This window comes from Podarcis liolepis (genome assembly GCF_965112155.1).
Source record: "Podarcis liolepis genome assembly, chromosome: 15".
Classification (NCBI taxonomy): Eukaryota; Metazoa; Chordata; class Lepidosauria; order Squamata; family Lacertidae; genus Podarcis; species Podarcis liolepis.
This window is the reverse complement of record NC_139566.1, coordinates 14139490-14158018: the sequence shown is the minus strand read 5'-3', so window position 1 is coordinate 14158018 and position 18529 is coordinate 14139490. Positions and strand designations below refer to the sequence as shown.

General features: G+C 44.5%; 1 protein-coding gene across 1 annotated transcript in view; it reads left to right on the top strand.

The window, feature by feature from the left end:
• The first annotated feature begins 2941 nt into the window (after positions 1-2941).
• Positions 2942-18529, top strand: part of RTN3 (reticulon 3) — a 39610-nt gene continuing 24022 nt past the window's right edge. Inside the window, exons 1-2 of the mRNA XM_083476914.1 lie at positions 2942-3470; positions 16311-16361. Of these exons, the coding sequence (XP_083333040.1) occupies positions 3359-3470; positions 16311-16361 (163 nt within the window). The 5' untranslated portion in view covers positions 2942-3358. The remainder of the gene's footprint in view (positions 3471-16310; positions 16362-18529) is intronic.

The following is an 18529-nucleotide window of genomic DNA, read 5'->3' as shown; positions in this document are numbered from 1 at the left end:
AGATAGCTGTTCTGCCCCCCCCAACATAAATTCTCACTACGCCCATGCTCCACTCTATGCATAATGTAATAAACATATCTTGTAACCTCTTACTCACTTTGTCTCTAAACTAAAAAGTCTCAAACGTTGCAACCTTTCTTTGTCCACTCTATCATTTTTGAGATGAGGTGACCAGAACTGTACAAAATATTCCACATGTGATGTACTATTTTTTATTATTAACGTGTATATCTCCATTTTCCTCCAAATAGCTGAAGGTTACATACGGTACATGCTTCTTCCCTCTTCCCATTTTATCCCCACAACAACCTGTGAGGTAAGTTAGGCTAACAAACACTGCAATGGTTGGAGGATCTGGTATCTGTGTGTGTGTGGTGTCCAGGAGATAGATAAATTACAGTACATTAAATAACAGGAATAATAAAACAGGAGTTACAGGTCTGTCATGTGTCATTATCACAGTACAGTGGTACCTCAGGTTAAGTACTTAATTCATTCTGGAGATCCGTTCTTAACCTGAAACTGTTCTTAACCTGAAGCACCACTTTAGCTAATGGGGCCTCCTGCTGCCGCCGCGCCACCGGAGCACGATTTCTGTTCTCATCCTGAAGCAAAGTTCTTAAACCGAGGTACTATTTCTGGGTTAGCGGAGTCTGTAACCTGAAGCGTATCTAAGCTGAAGCGTATGTAACCCGAGGTACCACTGTACAGTCAAACCTTGGTTCTCACACCGCTCCGTTGCCGAACGTTTCGGCTCCCAAATGTCGAAAACCCAGAAGTAAATGCTCTGGCTTTTGAACATTCCTTGGAAGACGAACATCCGACGCAAAAACCGCTGTGCAAAAACATCCGCTGTGCAAAAACCTAGCTGTCGGCCAATCGGAAGCCGCGTCTTGGAACTTGAACATTTTGGAATTCGAATGTCCTTCCGAAACAGATAACATTCGAGTTCTGGTGTTTGACTGTACAGTCATACCTCAGGTTAAAGTTGCTTCAGGTTGAGCGTTTTTGGGTTGCACTCCATGGCGACCCGGAAGTAACAGACATTTGGGAGCCGAAACGTTCGGCAACGGAGCGGTGTGAGAACCAAGGTTTGACTGTACAGTGGTACCTCGGGTTACATACGCTTCAGCTTAGATACGCTGTCATCTGTACAATAACATGCTTCTGGGAAGCCTGCAAACGACCTGAGTGAAACTGCATGCTCTCCACTTGTGATTCCCAGCAACTGGTTTTCAGAGGCCTACAGTGGAGGTAGAACATGACCATTATGACAAGAGTTGTCAGCCTTTGGGGGCCTGTGGGCACATTTGTAAATTGGAGCTCTTATGGGCACGACAGACATACTGCAATGTATTCTGTTGGCTGCTCTTGTCGTTGCTGGTACTTCTCCTGATCTGCAGCATATGTTCAAACATGAAGATAAACCAATGCCAAAATCTTTCCCTGTTTCATTTTAGGCTGCTAAAAGCACAGGAGCAGGATTTATTTAAAAAATTAAACATTGGCAATTGAGTTTCTATGTGTGTAGTACAGTCCATTCAATAATGAAAGCGGAAAAGCTCACAGAGATAAAGGAACAATTGTTATCTTACCTACCATTCCTGCTTATCGGCCTTAAGATTACAAAGGTGTTTGTACTACGGATTAGAAGTATATTTAGAACTCTTAAGTTAAAGACACATTTATTTATATATTTAGTGCTCTTTTGATTCTGATGTGGAACCATAATCAGGAATGGAAAGGAAAATGTTCACACTGTTTTCTCAAACTAACAGCAAGTAGAAGCTTTTGTTGATTAAACTGGAACCGATACTTCACACAAACCCCCATCACCTCGATAACGCCAAGGTTGCAGGTTCAATCCTTGAAAGGGACAGTTGTTACAGGGGTTTGGACTAGATGAACTTCAGGGTCCCCCTTCCAACTCTTATCATTCTATTACAATATTTGAATACTGTACTGCCATTCATGCAGTGGTGACTTTCAGATTAGACTACTGTAATCTGCCCAATGTGGGGCTGCCCTACAATAATCCACTTTCAAATAAGTCTCAGTGAACTCAGTTTCTGAGTAAACATGAAAGCAGAAGCGCTACCAATGAACTATGGCCATTTCCCTTGAGGAGCATAGGAACATAGGAAGCTATCTTACACTGAGTCAGGTCATTGGCTATCATCTATGCCAGAGCTTTCCAAACTTTTCATGTTGGTGACACACGTTTTAGATGTGCATTATTTTGCAACACAGTAATTCAGTTTTACTAGCAAACCAGAGGTTAAACGAATTCCTTTCCAGCCCCAGGAGGGGAATGGGGAGTGTTCGTGGGAGACACCTACACATTGCAGCCAACAAGCTAACGTGTCATGTCAGTTTGGAAAGCTCTGATCTACACTAGTGTTTCTCAAACTTGGTTCCCCAGGTGTTGTTGGACTACAATTCCCATCGTCTCTAGCTAGCAGGACCAGTGGTCAGGGATGATGAGAATTGTAGCCGGACAAGTTTGGAACCCAAGTTTGAGAAATGCTGGTCTACACTGACTGGCAGCGGCTCTCCAAGATTTTGTGCAGGGAATATTCTCAGCCCTACATGGGAGATACCGGGGGGGGGGGGGCCTTCTGCAAGCAAGGCAGGTGCCCTGCTACTGAGCTATGGCCCTGCCCTTTCCCAATTCCGAATTTCAGGAATACTTAATGCATCCCTATTGCCATTTGGAAAGAGATTTTTCAGGAGGAGGAGGAGAAAGCGTCCCTTCTGAGCTGTTTCCCCCCTTTTCCTAAAGGTTCGAAACACGACTCAAAAAAGCAGATTCTTAAAACACAAAAGCGCCCGCCCGCGTTTCTTGGCAGTTTATTCAGGCTCCTATGGCTACTGCGCACGCGCCGGCCTTACCCGCGCGCACGCTCACACACAAACGTAATAAACGGAAAGCTCGCGAGAATGGGGAGGGGGCGTGATGCGCATGTTCAGTGACCAGCCTCAAAAACCGCCTATTTTCTCTCACACTCAAAATAAATCCGCCGCCCCCTCCCCGCCGCTTCTAATACCAACGTAAGGGAGGAGCAGAAATACTCTGCGGGAGGACGCAGGAGGCACAATATACTGTATCGTATACAGTATTCTTCCTTCCAGACTTCTCACTGCGCCTGCACCGGAGAGCAACCTCCGCCCCTCCGGAGTACGCCTGCGCGGCGCTCCGGCCCGCCGCCCAGTTGCCGCGCCTGCGCAGTCTGCCCTCAGCTCCTCGTTCTTGTCAGTCAGCGCCTGTCTGTTGAGAGGGGCGGTCGCTTATAGCCAAGGTCCTCGTCGCTGGTTTCTTTCCCCCCCCGTAGCTTTCGCCGCTGCCGCCATCGACGAAATGGCTGAGCCCGCCACACAGTCCCCGTATATTTCTTCCTCTGCTGGGGGTGGCTCCTCGGAGCCCGGAGGCCGAGACCTCAAGGGGGCAGGTTCCCCCCAGCCTTGCGCTGGTGAGTGTGGGGGGGGGGAGGTGGGCAGGGGGAAAGAACAGCTGGTGGGGGGATGGGGATTGGCGTAGGGAAGTGCCGGGTGGTTTGTGGGCACGAGGAAGGGGTGGGCGGAGGCGGTGTAGCAAAAACCTAAAACCCTGAAAGGCACCAGGATTCCCTGAGACGCTTAAATCATTGCATTTCCGAATCCTGTTTTCTTCTTATTAAGACCAACTCAGGTAAATCGGCTCTTACAGGGAGTCCTTTGCCTGGAATGAAAAAAGAAAAGAAAGCAAAATAGCCTTTATTGTCATAAACATGCAGGCAGGGCTAAAGTACTGACTTTCATGAATGCCATTTTTTTTTAGTAAGTCTGAAATATGGTAGACAAGATTTAGCATTGCACAGAACCAGGGTGTGTGTGTTTCGGTATATAAACATATACATATACATATTTATATATATAAAGTAACTGCTATTAGGAGAGCCTTCAATAAGGATAACATCCCTTTATTGACATCAAAATTTGCATTTAATTTTTTGCAGCTGCTGTTAGGACTAATGCATATTTCCATTGATAATATGTGGGTGTTTTGCATAGAAGGCTTCCAAAGGTTAACTCATTTTCATTCAATGTGTGTGTGTGTGTGTGTATTAAAAGGAGGGATACCAAGATGACAAGCCTATATAACAGGAGCTGGGGCTTTGGGGTGGAAGAGCAGTGTTGGAAAAACATATTTCACTAGAACCAAATAACATATTTGTCAAGCCAAGAGTTCACATTGTGTCATATAGATTTGTGGGTTACACTGATCCCTTCATTAGGCCTGATTAAAGTATAATTATAAAGGTGGGAAATGGTTGGTTTTTTTGGGGGGGGGGATCCTACTGCTAACTGACTATAACTGCATAGGAAACACTTTTCTTCCCTCTTTTTTTAAATATTTATCTCCCTTTAAAATTTAGCCTGAGAGAGTAAGAGTACTGTGTTACAGAGCAGCTTGCATATTGTATTGTGAACATATGGTGATCCTGCTAAAGGTATTTGATGGTCCCTGCAGAAGAATCAGTGAGTAGAAGATGAAGCATGGAGCTGAAATAGAACTCCAAAGTGGGCTACACTTAAGGAGAGAAAGGGTGTGTCTGAAAGGTTTAAGAGGAACTGTTCTGGAAGAAAATGCCATTTTGGATTATGTCCATTGGGAATGTGTAACGCAGAGAGGTGCACCAAATATAAAATGTGTTGTGGCTAATGTGGGGTGAATGAAGATTGCTATGCAAACAGGACTGTGTGGGAAATATGGTAGGATGGGGTGGAAGGCAAGCAAGACTGTGGGTGTGGTGTTGGTGCTATGGACAATCCTTAAGAGACTAAGGTATAACACCAGTGTGTTATTCTGGTTGGTAATGGGGTGTTGGGAGTTGTACAATAATTGTATGTCCTTTGTGGTATGTAGTTGCATATAGGGGTGTGACTGAAGGAGAACTGAATGTAATAGTCTTTTGTACATAATGGTGGTATTCCTCCCACCATTCAGCAACCTGCTGCTTCCTAATCCACCATTTCATATGCCTTGCAGCCTTACCAGGCATGATACAATGGCAAGGTTTGGATTTCAGACTCTGGGGAGGCCATTCCCTGATACTGGCGGTGATTCTGAATGGGATAAGGAAAGCTTGGGTTTTAAGGGCACTCTTCCGTAGCAAACTGGGGAACAGATACACTTACGGTCGGCTGAATGTTGCTTTTGTACCTTTTCAGTGCATTTCCAAATGTGGTCGCTTGCTAAGCACTTGAAAAACACCAGCTGGGCTAGAGGCTGAGAAGGGAGTGGTGTCTCAACTGGAAGGTGGGGAGAGGGAAGCTTCTGTCTGCTGTATGTTTGTCAGATTAGACTCCAAAATGTGTCTCATAGCTCCAAGAATTGAGCAACCTTTTTTATCTGCATTGGGGAGGGCTTGCTGGGGTTTTTCTGAATCTAGGCTAGTTGCTTCTTTAATCTGCCCCCTCCCCTTTCCTCAAGCAGGTGATCGAACTGCAGGGGGGTGCATTGCCTTTTTCCTTTACAGTTGCTCTGTCATCGTCTTGACTAAGGTCTCTTGTTATATTGCTGGCTCCCACTTCAAGCAGGAAAGCAGTCTTAATTATTTTAAAACCTTACCTGAGAAAAAATCCCTGTAACCTTGGGTTTTTTTGTGGGTGGGGGACATTTGGAGGTGTACATTTAATTATTTGTCTTTGAGAAGGCAGCTTTGATGACAGATCTTCCCTTTCGTGATGGCTTTAGGCAACTGGAGAGGGGGCAGGGAGGCACCCCAGAAAACATTTTGCAATATGTACCGCTCCTCTCCTCCCTCTCCTAATAAGCTTCAGAGGGCTGGGATGTAAATGGTTCTTATCTTCCAAGGCAGCTTTCAGATAGAGGTGGGAATGCTCATTAAAAAAACCACCACCACAACAAACTGCACTGCAGATGCTTCACTGAGGGTGGAAAACACAGGCCCAAGTGACAATGCTTTAAAAGGGCTGAGTCTTGCAATGCACCCCATCTAACAATAGCTCTGCCTCATCAAGTGGCCCAGCTGGGGGTTAGCTGACTTTAAAAAAACCAAAAAAACCACCCCTTTGTGGGCTTTGTTTTGAAATTCCTGACCACGCTCCTTCCCTTGCATGGGCATATTAGTAGCGTCTGGTATGCGGCAGTTCTTGTAGTGCCAACGTTTCAGTCAAGATGCCGTCTTTCTCTGTATATATTCTCTGTATATTTTTACGTCTCTGATCTGTCAGTCTTGTCTTGAGATGTCTGAATTGTGGCTGCTTGCTCAGGAAAGAGCAGCTTCTTTCATGCATAGTCTTCCTTGTAGAGTCAAGGTCAAATGGCAGCTATATTGCATGCAGTAGTCCATTGTCTTGTGACTGACCAGTAGGCAAACACGTATGATGTATGACTTAATGCCAGATGGGGAAGGGATGTTGTTGATCCTTGCCAACCATATAACTGTTTCCTTGTCCGTGGTCTGATCTTTGTGCCCCTCAAGTTTAACAGTTCCTCAGAGGCCACTCCTGCAAACCCAAACCAGCTGTCTCGAGAATCAGGCCCTTTCACCGCCAGTTCTTCTCCAGATCAGTGAGCATCAGTCTCCATCATGGAAGCTGAGCCTTTTTTAGTAGAGATGAGGCTCCAGGCATAAGGCTGTAAGGTGCTCAAGACATGTATGAGATTCAAGGTCACCTCACTTAATACAGAGCAAGGTGTGGACTTCATCTGCTGCCGTACACATGCCCAACTCCCCCACAGATGCAGAGTAGTGTTATCTGCATCGTCTTACAAGATTCAGGCTTAACATGGTAAACAAGAAGAATGTTAACTATATGTACATGTGAATGTGTATCTCTCTGTGTAGTCTTTGTGCCTTATCAGCCGGACACGCAGCAGATGCTCTTGTACCACAATGGATGGGCAGCACTTTGAACACACACAAAGCCCTATAAATGATAGGTGGTATTATTTCTGAGGACTCACAAGTTCCAGTGTACTTGAACCAGAGGTCAGCTTCTTAAACCTCTCTGCAGAGCCGTTTTAACCAGTTAATTGTAACTTTAAAATTCAACAATCAAAACCATTCAATTTTGACTGTGTTAACAGTGCCCCAGCATGTGTTCCACAGAAATGTTGTGCAAGACCTGACTGAGGAAAGGCCATAGCTCGGTGTCAGAGCACCTGCTTTGCATGCAGAAGGCACCAGATTCAATCCTTGGCATCTCCAGGGAGAACTGGAAAAGAGCTGTCTCCGAAACCTAGGAGAGCTGCTGCCAGGTCAGTGTACGCAATACTGACCAATGATATAAGGCCTATGTTCCTAATTTTGAGCTGGGCATAGAAACTGACAACTTGTGAACTGTTTAAGAGAGCTAGTTTCTAACCCTGTAAATATGGAGTTGTTGGGTGTGTCATCAATGCTTTCGCCAAGTTGTGTGTGCAAGGGTGCATGTACACACGTGGGGGAGGACTCTCGGTGACCAGGAACATGCCTCAGTACCATAAGCAGTGCTTCTTCATGACTAGCAGAAGCAGGGCAAAGTATTCTAAATAAGAATCTGTTTGCATCTGTTTACGACGCACAGATTAGCCACCAGGCCTCCATTTTGGCCTGTGGCTCGTGGTTCTTTCACTGTCATGTGGACACAAGAACTGGGCACATCTTTTAGCTTGACAATACATCAGCCTTGCATTTAAACAGAACCAGAAATTGCACCCAGGTGAGTGAGTGGGCGAGTGGAGGAGGAATAAAGCACATTGTCCCTCTTCTGGGCCCAGCATAGAAATGGGACACTTTGTTTCTCTTTTGCCAGGCATCAGCAGGCTAGGATTATTATTTTTTGTAAAACATTTTTTAGCAGGCTAGTAACTTTGTGGGCTTTATTTTACAACATTGCAAACCATAATGGAGTAGTTTTGATGCAGTGAAGAAAAGGAAACACTATTTCCTGTACCTCTTCCTAAAGCCATTTTCTGCCTCTCAATATTGAAGAGGATGGCTAATTTATAATCACTAGCAAGAGAATTGCAGATCCAAATTGGTTGCATTATGGTCTTCAATCTTTTCTTTTCTTTTTAGAAAAAGGCATCTTAAGGAATTTAATAGACTTAACCGACTAAAAGAACTGGGCTCTTCAGACATTCATCTGCTGAGTCACTATGACAGGGTACAATACCCTCTCCCTCAGAATGGGATAGCATGGTCCTACCTTGCAGGAGGGCTGAGAGCTCCTCTCATTAACTTGGGTTGCCATATTTCAAAATGTAAAAACCAGGACACCCCGAATGTTGAACTTCTTCGATTGACTTGCCTGAGATCCAGGACAAAGCGCCACCTTTTGGAAATTCCCTCCTGACATCAATTCCGCCTTTGGAATCGGGACATATGGCAGCCCTACTTTAACATGCTTACCTTAGTTGAGACTAGACGGTAAAAAATGGCCAGATGTCATTTCCTTAATTCTCACTATCTCAGAATTGTGAGGGTGGTGTGCTGAGTTAACAGAACCTGTTCTTGAAACCTTGGATTTGCTTTCCAAAATATTGATGTGACTGCTTGGCATCCAGGGTCATGGCTGTGTATGGTTCTGCTGTTGTACTTGTGCAGCAGCATTTACTCTTACCCATGGTTTGTTTGAGTGATTGTGTGTTTAATTCATATCCCACCTTTCTTCCATGGGCTCAAGGTGAGTGCCCGGCCTAAGGTTGCCCAGTGATTTCAAGGCTGAGTGGGGATTTGAATCTTGGTCTCTCAGGTCCCAATCTGATACCTCTCTGCCCTGCAAGAAAATTGTACTTAGACTGTTGGGTTAAAACCCTAATGTGGATCATGGCACCCCCTTCCCTGTTGGATCAGTACTTCTTCTTTTTTGCCTTCCTGAAATGGTACATTTTGTTGTATTTCAGCTCCCATCATACCTGACTGGAAGCCATGCTGGCTATGACTGTTGGGGGTTGGAGTGCAACAGCAACTGGAGGGCATCGGGTTGGGGAATTGTGCACTAATGCATTAAAAAAAGTAGTCTTGCAGGTGCTGCATTGCAGAATAGCTAAAAAAGCCTGGGATCCTTTTGCTGTTGTGGAGCCAGAGCCCCAAAGGATATTGCAAGAGAAAAAGAAATGCATCCATTTACTCTCTGAGATGCATTTGGCTGGGCTGAGATGCAATCAGAGAGCTGCATCCATTCTCCTTCATAACTAATAATAATAATAAATTATGCAGCACACTTGCTTTGCATTTGGGATAGTTATGAATAAGATATTGATCTCTCTATGTGTGTTCTGGTGAACAATTAGAATACTTGGATAGTTACCCACTTCAAGGCAATTTGGTCCTGGGACACTGTTGTACTTGAATCTCCCCCCCCCCCAGCCTTGGATTGCAAATTTAGTGGACCTCATTAGGAGAGAGATTATGGTTTCAGAGCTCTGGGTCCAATGTAGCCAAGCCACGGATAGGCCCTTGTGAGCAAACGGTGGACCCCTTGGCTCTGTTTTCTTCCCTTGCATGCTCCACTTGCCTTCTTTCCTTCTTGCTTTGAGTCAATCATAGTTTGCTTCCAGAACTGGAATTAGAAAGAAAGCACAGTTTGAACTCAAGTTCCAGATTTTGGTAGGTGAGTGGAGGAGGGAGAATGAAAGCTCAAAGTCTGTACATGATGACAAAACCATGGCTTGGCTGTGATATTTAAACTGGCCCGTTGTCTTGAGTCTTTCATTGGGACACTGACCTGCCTCAAACAGAATTATTTGGTGGCTTGGAGGCTGTGTCTGCCCATGGCAGTAGAATGAGGGACTAACATATCCTGTTTCTTAGAGATAGCCAAGTGATGCCCTTCTGGTGTTGGTGCACTGCAACTCATATCATCCTTGACCATTGGCAACGCTTGCTGGGGCTGATGGGAGTTGGAGTCCAACAACCACTGCAATTGGCTTCCTGCTCCATGTTAATCCCTAATGGAGACATGCCACTTTTGCTTTTTAAAATAATCAACAGAGGACAGCATGGGGGGGGGGGAATGATCCCCGCCTGCAGCGCTTTTGTCGATCCATCCTACCGCCTTATTCTGCTCCATTTGTAGAGTGGTCCTGAGATGCATTTTGTTGAGAACCTTAATTTAAAAAGCACTTGTCTGGCTGAAATTATGGGACTAAATCATTATTTTTTGAAAGCTCCAGGTAGCTCATGAGTCAGTTTATAATTTTTTTAATGTTTTAGGGTGAGGTGATGATTCATGGTGTGATTCTGGGCTAAGAGATGCTACTTCTTGGCAAAGCAGGCCAGTGAAACTGGAAGTGTTGGTCCCAGTCATATTTTAATTGGGGGTTGATATGGACCATCTCTGGTTTGGAGTTGATGCAATACGTGTGTCATGAAGCTCTTAAACTTGATGACACAATGGCCCAGACTTTGCTGCATGGCAGTTAGGCAGCTGGTAACTTGGGATCAACCCACCATGTGAAAAACCTTGGCTTGATGTTGTGTTCGTGTGGACTCTTAGGAAAATGGCCGCAGTGTGGGGACCCCCCCCCCAGGTTTTAAAGGCTTGATTACATATCATCTGCTTGTACAGTCAGCCAAGTGCCTTGATGGTGCCGTTTTAACTAAATTCGAGACTGGTTAGAAATACTGGACTCCAAGCAGCTCCGTTAGATGCCTGACACTCCTAGCCAGAAGTCTGGGTACTGTCCCTCAAGCAATTAGGAAATGTCCCTTGTTTGGATGCGTTTCCTCTTACGCAAGGCAGCTTAATTGTGTTTTCCACCAAACAGAAGCAAAGTTGACAACCTGCTTTTCCCATCTCCTCTGCATTGGGAATACACTGTGCTTCTGCACAAAGGCAGCTCTAGGCAGCCTTCCAGCTTTGTCCCAGCAACACGCACCCACACCAGCCATCATAACATACAGCTCTTTCCTGTGATCCACCCCTTATGTGCAGGCCGCTGTTGCTTCAGCTGGGATGGCCTTAATGCTTCTTTTTTTTTTTACAGAACAGGTCTCTGGTGCTCATGAAACAGACATGGTACAATCCCATCTCACAGCATCTTTTCCCACCACATTAAAGCAACTTGGAAGGGCGGTGGACATATAGATTTTGATAGGAGAAGCCACATTGGGGAGATGGGGAGCTCTTGTACTCCAACACGCATGAGCTGCTGTTGTGTCAGCTGGGAAGTGGAAGAAGGCAGGTTTAAGACTAGTACCTGTCTTTCTCCCTCTTCCTCCCCGCCCAAAGCATTTCCAGCATAATTTTTAGGAGAGTAAAAGAAAGGGGTTTTTTAAAAAAAGAAAAAAGTGAGAGACAGTGCTCAGATCAAAATCTGAGCTGCTTCTCTGTAGCTGCTTCAAGCTTTGTTTCTATTTTTTAAAAAGAAAAGCTACAATCACGCTTCTTAATGAAGTGATCCCCAGTGGTATACCTGGGAGTGGTACTTCTAAAGGTCATCATTACTCAATCTTCAATTGATGTGAAATGAAGGGAGGGAGGTAGTATGGTATACATTCCATGATGTGAATCTGTACCAACCACAAACTTCCTACAGCCAGGCCTCTAGCCAGGAATGTTGCAGTGAAATGGGGTGGGGAAGTATCAGTGCAGCACAGCTGGAAACTAAATATAGGTAGCCTGTTATGCTTATAGCTGTGCATTTGTATAAACAGTAAATTCCAGGTGCTTCTCAGTTACCCCAAGAACTCGACACCCATTGGCCAGAACGCTGGTGGGTGGGAACAGGGCGGCTTCTTACTGAGCATTTGGGTAGAATTCTGCCTGCAGGGTCCCCCCCAAAAAAACAAAAGAACTAGAGACTGCTTTAAAATTAAAGTTGAATGTTCAGGGAGGAGATGTAAAATTTTCCTAATTTCATCAAGCAGAGAAGATTCTGTGGGTAGCGGAGAAGACTTCTGAAATGGCCCCTGAAATGATTTCTCTGACATTATTATTTTGGTGGCAGCCTTGTCATAAGACTACATGAATCTTACCAGCAACATGTGATTGATTTGCCTTATTTACATACTTATATGCAACCTATTTACAGTTTCCATCACATCCTCAAGTAGCTGTCCAGCAGAGCTATTCTGAGTTGTGCAGGCTTTGCTGACACCCTCAGAGGCCTGCTGTGACTATTTGCTGCCCACTTGTGAGGATCATGAGAGGCCATGCATGACTCACCAGCAGATCCAGAGCCACCATTTATTTGAAGACCAGTGGTTTAAGGATTCTTGTTTATAACCCAGCTTTGTTGTTTAGGTAGTGCCTACAGCTGGGCCTTGGGGTATGTCTGCTCCCATGTGAATCTCCTCCAGTTTTGAGTGATGTTGTGGTAAAAGTACAGACTCATATGGATGGCAGATCAGCTTCCACAAGAAGCAAGGCTTCCTCAGTTGTGGCTCCAGTGTGTCAAGGTCATTTGTTATGGTTGTCCTGTCATTTTCCCCCCAGTGGAAAGTGAAGGCATTTCTCTTTTTGCCATGCCTTTGGGGAGCTACGTCCGTTGAGTGTTCTGCTACAGTGCTTATTTTCCTTAATTTTGTTTTACTTTCAATTAAGTGGTATTACATTATTATTATTATTATTATTATTATTATTATTATTATTATTACTACTACATCTAAGGGATATATTTTTTCTGCCTCAAAAAAAGAAAAAACAATTGTGGGAGGGAATCAATTGCATTGTGGTCCTAAGATTGTCCTGTGACTGTCTTGTTTGTTAACTTGAACTCTGCAAGTAGCAAATGTTTCTTAAACCAGAAAAACAAGTTATGAGATTCTGGAGGAAAATAAATATGTGAAAACGAAACAGAAGTAAGCTGGGGGGAGGGGGAGTGTAAATTGGTGAGGGGAGAGTTAGTGGCCAAGAGTGTGACTTGTGATGCCCCAGCCACAAATATCCTAGATGTGTACCTTAACAAGCTATTTTTTCAGCCTCCTCACCGGCTCTGTCTACAGTGAGGATTTAATCCTGGTCTACTTGGTGGAGGTTGTAAAGACTACTGAGACGACATAAGAAGCAATTTGAACACTAATGAGATAAATGCTGGACTTGGTAGCTGTACAAAGGCTAACTACTGCCCACTAGTAGTAATTTGCACTTTTAATGAAGATTCAACCTTTTTTTAGGAGGTTAATATCTTTGCACTTGATGACAGTCAATAAATCTTAAAATGGTTTTCAGACCATTTTGTGGTCTTTAAACACAGCCCTGGACATTCAGAAAAACTGACCATATGCTTTGGGAATGGCGTTAAAGCTTAGAGTAGCTTGTGCTTTTTAAGCTTACTACATTGGTCTGTGCTCGGATTATTTAAATGTTTTATTAGATGCTTTAGATCTTTGTAGTTCTTTTGGGGGGGGGCTCCACTGGGTAGAATGACATGGTACAAATATGAAAGAACGATAAGGAATATGTCTGTAACTTGACCTGTTTTGCCTTGTGCTGTTCTCTGTCAAGGTCTGTCTTGTCATAGGTAGAAAAATGCTTTGTTGTTCATTGTTTTGGTGGTGTGTTTTTTTTTAAAAAAAAACAAAACGATATTGTTTCCATGGTTTTTCAGCACAGTTGCTTTTTCTCAATGCAAATCCCAGCTTGGGATCCGCTCAGGCTGCCTCAGAAAGGCCTCCACAAAGAACCATCGAGAACTCTGCAATTATGCTCTGGCTGTGCACGCAAGCCTCTTGCAAGGTCTGATAAATCAAAATAAAGATTCCTTTGAAAGCTTAATCCTGTGGGCAAATGACACTAAATAGCCCTATTGGCAGAACAGCTGGGAACGGAGGAGTGATTGATAAGGGGGGCCAGGGGCTTTTCATTCATTTATTCTACCAGTGCATCTCTTCCCCCACCCTGAGTCTTGTTCTCTGCTGCACAACATCGGGCTGTAGCTAAGGAATGCATTTGCCAGTTGCTTCACAATGCACCTCTTTTAAAAGAGGGAGACCCCTGGTGCAAATTGTAACTTGTCATCTATGGTCTGCATAGAGCCGCTGTTCATCGTTGCTAAATAAGCTCTGGTGTTGAAATTTTCCCCTTGCGGAGGGGTGTTTGGGCAGGGATAAGCATGAGAAGCAACTGGCGAGAGCCTCCTCCCTTCCTTTTCCCCCCTAAGGAATTATTGCCAATACCAGTTCCCAGCCTGGCATGTCAGGTTTTCAAGCTTGTTCTCCCTCTTTTCTGTACAGTTACTCTGGAAAATATGAGTCATCTACTAAGGTCTGTGATAGAGTGGATAAACTGGTTTTGTCATGTACAGTTTCCAGGCCATAGTTCTAGCCTTAAGCAGACTGCAGAATTTGAGATTCCTTAGGTATGGGTTGGACACAATCCTTTTTGGCAATTCCACACTGAACCTCAAGTTTCATGTACTGTAGTCCATGAGAGACAATCACTTCTCAAAGATGTGTGTTAGAAACCGCACTTTCAGATACTTTGGGATGCATCCGATTAAACCCTACTCAGAGTAAACCAGTTGAAATCAATGAACTTCTTATTGATGATCATTGATTTCAACAGCTTCTTTGGATACAACCCTTGTAACACATTTCCTTGTTGGCCATAGATTATATTTATTAAAATGTATGTAGCCTGCCTTTCAGGAAAAATCTTACAAAGGCTAATGTAATTAGTAAAATATATATATATAATACAAAAATCATATGTCCTGTAAAAACTTGTTGCAGCAGCTAATTATAGTGTGTGCTAAAACTACAAATTGAAACAGTTTCGGTAGGAGAAAACCTTTGAGGGGGGAGCAGCCATGCCCAGGCACCTGGACAGCATTAAAGAAGGCGCAAGGCCCCTGCCCCCTCTCTATAGCTCCCAGTTTGCAGTTAGAAGGGCGAGAAGTGCCACACAATGCAGAAACAGGTGTGTTCGTGAGTGTCTGTGTCCATGTTCCAAGCCAGCTTGGAGCTGGAGCAGGGAAGACGGAGGCTGCATTTGTCAGCTGTCCCATGCATGCATGTGTGCCTCTCTCTCCCTGTTCCAGCTCTGAGCTCAAGGACAAAGGGAAGCTCATATTGCCAAATCAAATCCCTTGCTCCCTTTGAACTTTGGGCTGGGGGAGCAGGTGGGAATCCTCTGCCCCACTGGCAGTGAGGTTGCAAGGAAGCCTGGGGCTCATCGCACTTGCCCAAGGGCTATCTGAATGCATGCTTTGGCAAGTAAAATTGTGGAGCTCAACCATGGTTTGGATGCTAAGCTATGGTTAGTACAAACCAGCCTTCCCCAGCCTGGTGCCCCACAGATGTTCTGAACTCACCAGCTCCCATCAGTCCAGCCAACGTGGCCAATGACTAGGGTTAATAAGAGTTGGGAGTTCAGAACATCTGGAGGACACTGGGTTGGGGAAGGCAGATGTGAATCATGGCTTGGCATAAAGAACTCTAATATGTAAACATTTCTGTCTTTCCCAGCAAGAAAGGGATGTTGGGCTTGGGCAACAGAGCTGTTTTCTGGTTAGATGCTGGCTGAGAATGGAGGTGTGAGAAGCACAGAAAGCAAAATGACAGCAAAGGGTGTGGCATGATTGGAGAGAGAAGACTCAGCAATAAGTGAGGGATGCGTTTTGAGGCTCTTGACTGCAGATTCTGGTAGCATAACTGATAGTATGTTTTGATATGTATTGTGTGTTTTAGAAACAGTGTGAGTAAGGGTTCAGATGGGTTTCAGTGGCCTGGCAAAATTCCTCTACCTATTTTTATAAGGAAGTTGAATTCATTTCTTACTAACTTTGCATTGAAAGCCAGTGCAGGAAAGCTGGCACGGCGAAGCTAATTTTGCCATTTCTGCTGCATCCAGGTACTCAACTTTGGGAGCTGCAGGAAATGATCTAGTAACCAGACTCAGACAGGGGCCACATTGGCTGCCCTTAGCTTTGCACATCTGAGGCTGTGGCCTCTGTGTAAAATGGGGTTGACCAGTTTTCTTTCTCTAAAGTCTCATTTAAGCAGTTGTCAAAAGCCTTCCAATTACCCTGAAGTGTAGTTAGTTGCTTGTTACATACCTGTTCTTTTCCTGGCATTTCAAGCAAGAAAAAGAAAAATCAGAGGGGGAAAAGTGTGTTGTAGGTATTGTCGTGTGACGAGGTTATCCTTTTCCCTTCTTAAGCAGATGGATAATATCCTTCAGTTTGGGTTTGCTGTCGTAGAAACTTCATAAAACTTTGCAGCCAGGTGAGTGAGTAGCTGCTGATCTTTCCTCAGCCCCTCTCCTGTGGCCCAGGTACAGCCGAGACATCTGGAACTACAAAGCTGCTGTAATGTTTGTTTTTTCCTCCTTTCCAAGGTCATCAAGTCTCATCCTATGTATTTTCCTTTCAGATTCCTTTGTTTCTTCCTCTCAGCCTGTCTCTCTCTTTTCGACCTCACAAGGCAAGTCTGTCATTTTTCTTGTACCCCTGCTAAAAGAAAAATGTTGCAAAAGAGGCTGTAACTGGGAGCAGGATAAGGTTCATCTCTTTCAATTATCCCACACATCCTCTAGCTAGCTCCATAATAGCTTGTTGGGTTATAGTCAACAGAGGTTCGTTCATGGCCTAGTATATGGTAGTTAGTGTCTACCTTCCCATTACTATTTCTAGCACTACTATTTCCCACTACTATTTGTAGCATTAAACTCTTGTCTGTGTTAAAGGTGCAGTCTTGAACCCACCATATTTGCTAAAAGTACATGGATTATTGTTCAGTGAAACAATATATATTTCAGGGAGAGTGGGGGCTTGGTTGCCCCATCTGTGAAGGGGCACAAATTCAGATCAAAAACTTCTCCAGATCGTGAAGTTTCAGGAGTTCAAGTTTAGAAAGGAACTACAATCTCAGTATGGCTCCAGTAGGCCTCTCCAAGACGTTGTGACATGTTTCACAAAATAAATCTTCTTTGCTCAGGTTAATGATAATTAACAAAACAGCCATACCCTTATGTAGTTGTCTTGTTGGATAGTATTGCATCCTAGGCTACTGGTTTTCAAACTCTGCTCTAGGGCACTCAAGAGGTACCTCTGAGTGGTCAGCAATAGTAGTAAGCAACTTCCTGAAGTCCAGCTTGGCTGTGCTTAACAATCTTCCCATGTGATGTGTGGCTGTAAGGGAGAGTTGAGCATGCACTTGGTTACATATGTCACAAGGGGGGCAGTGAGGTCCAATGGACCTGCCCGGTGCCCTGTAATTGTGGTACACTTGACAGATCATGCCCCAGAATCTTTACAGTGCACAATGGCTCCCATAGAAGATGCTTCAGTATGTACTTTGCAGACAGGTTGGTGGCCTGTAGTGGTACAGAGTTTGGAAAATTGCTGTCCTGGACTCTCTGCTAAAGTGAATGAATGGAAACTCTCTCCAGCTTGCATGCCTTGGGCAGCAGATAGTTTGGTGCTGGCAGTGTTGATGTGGGTTTCCTTTGCAGTCATACAAAGTCAGTTAGAAGGAATGGTGGGACCTGCCTTTGTTGGGAAGGAGGTGTGTGATGTACCAGGAAGATGCTGGTAGGGAAGGTGCTAATAGGTGTTGATAATTCTCTTGGCTCTTTAATACAGTTGGTGAGGGTATGGATAGGCTTACATATTATGAATGTTACATAATAAGGGAGGACCCATAACTCCATGGTGAAGCTCATGCTTTGCATACCAGAGATCTCACATTTGATCCTTGGCATCTCCAGTTGAAGGGATCTGGGAGAGCTGTTGCCAATTTGAGTAGACATTACCGGACTAGACGGACCATATGGTCAGATTTCCTATGGCACCTTTAAATAACAAGACCAGGTAAGAAGGAATTTGAAGATAAGTTGATCCAGAGATGGGAAACCAGTGGCTCTCTGATGTTGGTGGACTACATTTCCCATCAGCCCAAACCATCATGGCCAATGATTGGAATGATGGCAGTTGTAGTCCAGCAACATCTGGAAAGCCACCAGCTCCCCATACCCTTATTCCATGGGAATGCAAATAGTAGGCTTCAATTGCAATGAAACAAAATTTCTGTGTTTCCCACCCTTAATGTTTCTCAGAGAAGTCACATGAATAATGGTGCTGATGTATGTCTTCAACAGGATTCAGAATCTCACATCTTACCTTCCATTAGGTGAATTTTCACCTCCATGGAACTCTTTATATGCCAAGTTACCTTGCAGAGGATGTCAGGTGTTGGCCAGGCTTAGTGGACCCCTAACCATTGGTCCATAGTCAGCCTTCCCCACCCTAGTGCCCTCCAAATATTTAGGACTCCCAAGTTGCAACTAATTGGCCATGCTGGCAGGGGCTCCTAGGGTAGTAGTTTTAAGAGGGCTCCAGATGGAGGAAAGTTGGCCCACATAAACAGAATTGTGCCCTAGAATAGCTTGCCTAGTAGGCAACTAAGAATTCCATTTGGGTGGTTCGGTTTCTGTGCTAAGTGCAGAGGAAGAAAAGCTCCTTTCTTCATGACCAGTATAGAAATGCAGAGGGGGCTGGCAAAGAAGAACAGTTCGCTAGGTAGCCAGTCAGTGTGGTAGAAGGTTACCTCCTTCTTCAGTCTACAAAAAGGCAGAAGGCCATGCTTCTATG